At 27.4% G+C, this 4,063-nt stretch overlaps 1 protein-coding gene across 1 annotated transcript; it reads left to right on the top strand.

The window, feature by feature from the left end:
• Window positions 1–301: 301 nt before the first annotated feature.
• On the top strand, window positions 302–750 carry LOC131022790 (non-specific lipid-transfer protein 2-like). Its single transcript, XM_057952314.1, has one exon. It carries the CDS (start codon window positions 352–354, stop codon window positions 628–630), a length of 279 nt encoding a protein of 92 aa, XP_057808297.1. The 5' UTR covers window positions 302–351; the 3' UTR covers window positions 631–750.
• The last annotated feature ends 3,313 nt before the right edge of the window (window positions 751–4,063 follow it).

Here is a 4,063-nt window from a genome sequence, read left to right as displayed (position 1 = left end):
TCGCCATAGGTAGCATCCTGCTACTTAAAAAAGGAGCAGAGAAATTTTGGTGTACTTAGTCGAAAAATTTGAGAGATTAGTTAGGAAAAGCAAACATATAGATGGATGTAATTAATTAGACGGTAATCTTAGAAATTAGCGAACAAATAAAAATGAGTAGCTCAGCATCTACAAGCTAGTAATCCCATTCAACGGCAGAGGTGAAATATATACGTGAACCCAATCCCATCCACAAAATGAAACAGCCTAGCTCCTCCACTCCTATAAATACCACCCTTTCTCTGCACACACAAATCACAATATATATACACTCTTAATTGGTTGCAAGCTAGCTAGTGTGAATTAATTAAGATGAAGAAGGGTGTTGCGGCCTTGTTTGTGGTGGTTGTGATGGCGGCGCTGGCGCATGAGACGGTGGCCGTGACGTGCAACCCTATGGAGCTCATGCCGTGCTTCGGGCCGATAACCACGGGGGCGGCTCCGACAACGCAATGCTGCACCAATCTCAAGGCGCAGCAGCCGTGCTTCTGCCAGTACAAGAATGACCCTCAGTTCAAGGACTACATCGACTCTGCCAACGCCAAGAAGCTTGCTGCCACCTGCAAAGTCACCATTCCCACCGATTGCTGATGAAAATTACTATATATATATATATGCTGTTCATCATCAAGGTTGATCCTTAATGTTATGTTACCTTCTTCAAATAAAATGGAGCTTTATGCTTCTACGAATAAAATATAATTTTATGTATATTTTTAGTTATATTTAATTAGAGTTGTGTGCGAGTGCATTATTTGAAGTTAATTAATGTCGCCTTAACTTTGTGTGGGAAATAGAGTGTACTGCAGGAGCCGTTTTTGGTTCAACTTGCGGGAGAGGGAAGAGAATCAAGAAAAGGAAACAAAAAAGAGAGAAAATAATCAACATAGTCACGATGGGAATCACATTTCCTCTAAATCCTTTATAATTACTACGCTAGCTACTATTATTACTATTGCTAATAATGATAATAATAATAATAATGATGGTGAGAGCTAGACCCGGCCCCTACTATATAAACTATATATATATATACACACGTAACAATCCCTAAAATAAAAGTCCGATTTATTCTTTTTATTAATTATTTAAAGTTAAAAGGAATATGAGCAAATCGGTCTCTAATTTTTATGTAATTTATAAAATTAATGATCTCAACAATAATTTATGAAATATTAAAATAACAATAAATGTCTAAAACCAAAGAGATAGCTCTAATTAACGAGGGCTAAACATGAGCGGTGTTCACATGAAATATGTAGCATAACATTTTTATCTTTATGGGTGTGTTTACTTTGATGAAAAAGATGAGAAAATATGTATTTTCACCATTTTCACATGTTTACTATGATAAAAAAAAAAAAATTCTCCGGGCAAGGTGCGTGGAATATTTTCTGGGGCATATCCTTCTCACTCATTTTCTTTCCAATGTTTAATAGTAGTGGAGTGAAAATATTTTTCAACATTTTCTTATGTTTTCATCTATAGTAAACATACACTAATAAAAAAGAGAAAAATGTAATATTTTCTCATTTTTTTCTTATCCATTATTTTTTTAATAAGAGTGCATTTACTTTGATGGATAAATTTATCATGGAAAAATGAGAGATAACAAAAATTTATACCTTTAAATGTCTTTTTTATTTTCTCGCATTTTACAGAAAAGAGAAGTTCACCATTTTTCCTTCCTTATTTCTAAACATGAATAATATTATCCCTCCATTTTTCGTGTGATAATATTATCCATCCTTGAAGTGAAGAAAGGAAAAATGGTGAACTTCTCTTTTGTATAAAATATGAGAAATGAATTGAGATATTTAAAGACTAAATTTTTGTTATTCCTCATTTTTCCATGATAAATTTATCCATCAAAATAAACGCACTCTAAATTTTTTACCTGGGTTCGAATCCAGGAGGGAGCGAAACTTTTATCTAATTAATTGATTTTCATTATTCAGTAATTATAAGCAGCTTATTCAACATTATGTACTGATTTATTCAATCATCCTCATTTATCATAAAAGATAGCATTCTTAGTATAACTTTTTCCAATATATATGAAGAGAATGGATCCATAGAAAATTACATATATTTTGAGAATAAAGAATGAATCTTAGCATGTGGATTTATTAGATCTAGCGGGTTATATCATTTCCGTCATTTATGTCATTAATAATTTGTTTAATTATGCGATTAATTATGTTAAGGCTAATTATGTAAATTCTTATTGTTTTTTGTAACCGTATACATAGGCTCAATTCAAAACAAATATCTTTATCTTTATTTTCGTAAGTTATTAAATCGATATGATTGATTTTTTTTTTTTATTCTTCTTCCTTTTATTTTAATGTGTTATCAGTATTCAATATTTGTGTTTTCAATATTTCATGATTTTTAAGTGTTTGACCAAATCTTTTTAATCATTCATTCACTAATTAATACGAATACATGTATTATTTCAATTTTTTTAGTGAATAATTTTTTAATCATATATTTGACAAATGTAGGACGTTTTTTTTAGTTTAATGTTATGGTTTTATTTTATCACATAATAAGTTAGATGTTCGCTATTTTTTTACATTTATTCGTATTGTTTTGTGTTAAATATCTTATGTTAACAAAGAAATTTGATTATTTTATTTAGATGTTCGTAATTTTATTACGATTATTCGGAAAATTCTATGTTAAATAATTCATGTCATAAAAAAAAAATTCGAATAATTTTTTTAGGTGTTCGCAATTTTTTTATGCTTGTTCGAAATATTTAATGTTAAATATTTTATGTGACCAAGAAAAATTCAAATATTTTATTTAGATATTCGTAATTTTTTTACGATTTGTTCGAAATTACTTAGATGTTCGTGTTACGAATATTTAACATAAAACAATATGAATAAGCGTTAAAAAATAGCGAACATCTAAATAAAATATTCAGATGTGAATAAATCTTTCCAGTTCAGTTTTTTTTTTAAAGAAAAGAAAAAGAAATTGTGTGTGTGATGATGAGATCGTGATTATGAGATAATCCAAGTATCTATATAATATATAAAAGATGAGTTTTTTTTCCCTCTCCTTCCACCAATTTTTTCACTATTTTTTTCTTTTTATTTTTTATATTTTAATTCTTTTGTAAATATTGTCAAATTTGGTTCATGAAAAAATATTCTATATACATCGTAAATTTAATATAGTATAAAAAATCATCAAAAATCAATAATTTATGAAAATTTTAAAATATTTTATTTTCTCTTTTTTCATTAAAACTTTACAACTTCTTAATTATATTTGTATATGAAAATATTTATTTATTTATTATGATGCGTAATACTCTATAATAATAATGCGTAATGCTAATTTTCATTATCAAATAATTTTTAAACTTATTTAATAGAAATAATTATCATTACGCTTTATACAAATTAAAATTGAAAATTTATATTTTGATTTTAATTAATATTTATATTTATTTGTTTACTTAAATATATAATTTAGTTTCGATTTTCGTCGTGCATCGCAGGAATGGTCATACTAGTTTTTACAAAAACTCACATTTGTATGTATATGAAAGGAAAAATTCGGTCACCTGGTAGACTACAAAAGGAATATTTAGCTGATTTAAAACTTTATTAAATAATACAATTTAACACAAATTAGGACCGAAATTTAATTATGGGATTTAAAAACGGCAAATAATAAAAAAAGAACTAAAAAACGGATATGAAATTTATCTACCTAAATTATCAAGATTCGGTCAATTGTTTGTTTTAAATATGTGACGGTTACTATAAAAAACCCAATTGCCAACTTAGCCTTTTAATAATATTCGAATTTAATTAACAAAATGTAATGCCCCGCTCTTTTAAATACATATTAGATTAAATATGTGCATTAGTTATAAAATTCTTTTAATTATTTATGGTGATTATTTTGTTCAGATAATATTATTTCAGCAAAAGTCTGTATAAGAGATACAGAGCTGCGATTTAATATTCAGTCATGAATGAAACCAATAATTAAATTTATT

This window comes from Salvia miltiorrhiza, chromosome 4 (assembly GCF_028751815.1).
Source record: "Salvia miltiorrhiza cultivar Shanhuang (shh) chromosome 4, IMPLAD_Smil_shh, whole genome shotgun sequence".
NCBI classification, from domain to species: Eukaryota; Viridiplantae; Streptophyta; class Magnoliopsida; order Lamiales; family Lamiaceae; genus Salvia; species Salvia miltiorrhiza.
The sequence above is the reverse complement of the archived record's forward strand: the minus strand, read 5'-3'. Positions and strand labels throughout refer to the sequence as shown.

Bases quoted from the DNA above. Each gene is read 5' to 3' on its own strand.
- LOC131022790 (XM_057952314.1), top strand. From the start codon at position 352: ATGAAGAAGGGTGTTGCGGCCTTGTTTGTGGTGGTTGTGATGGCGGCG.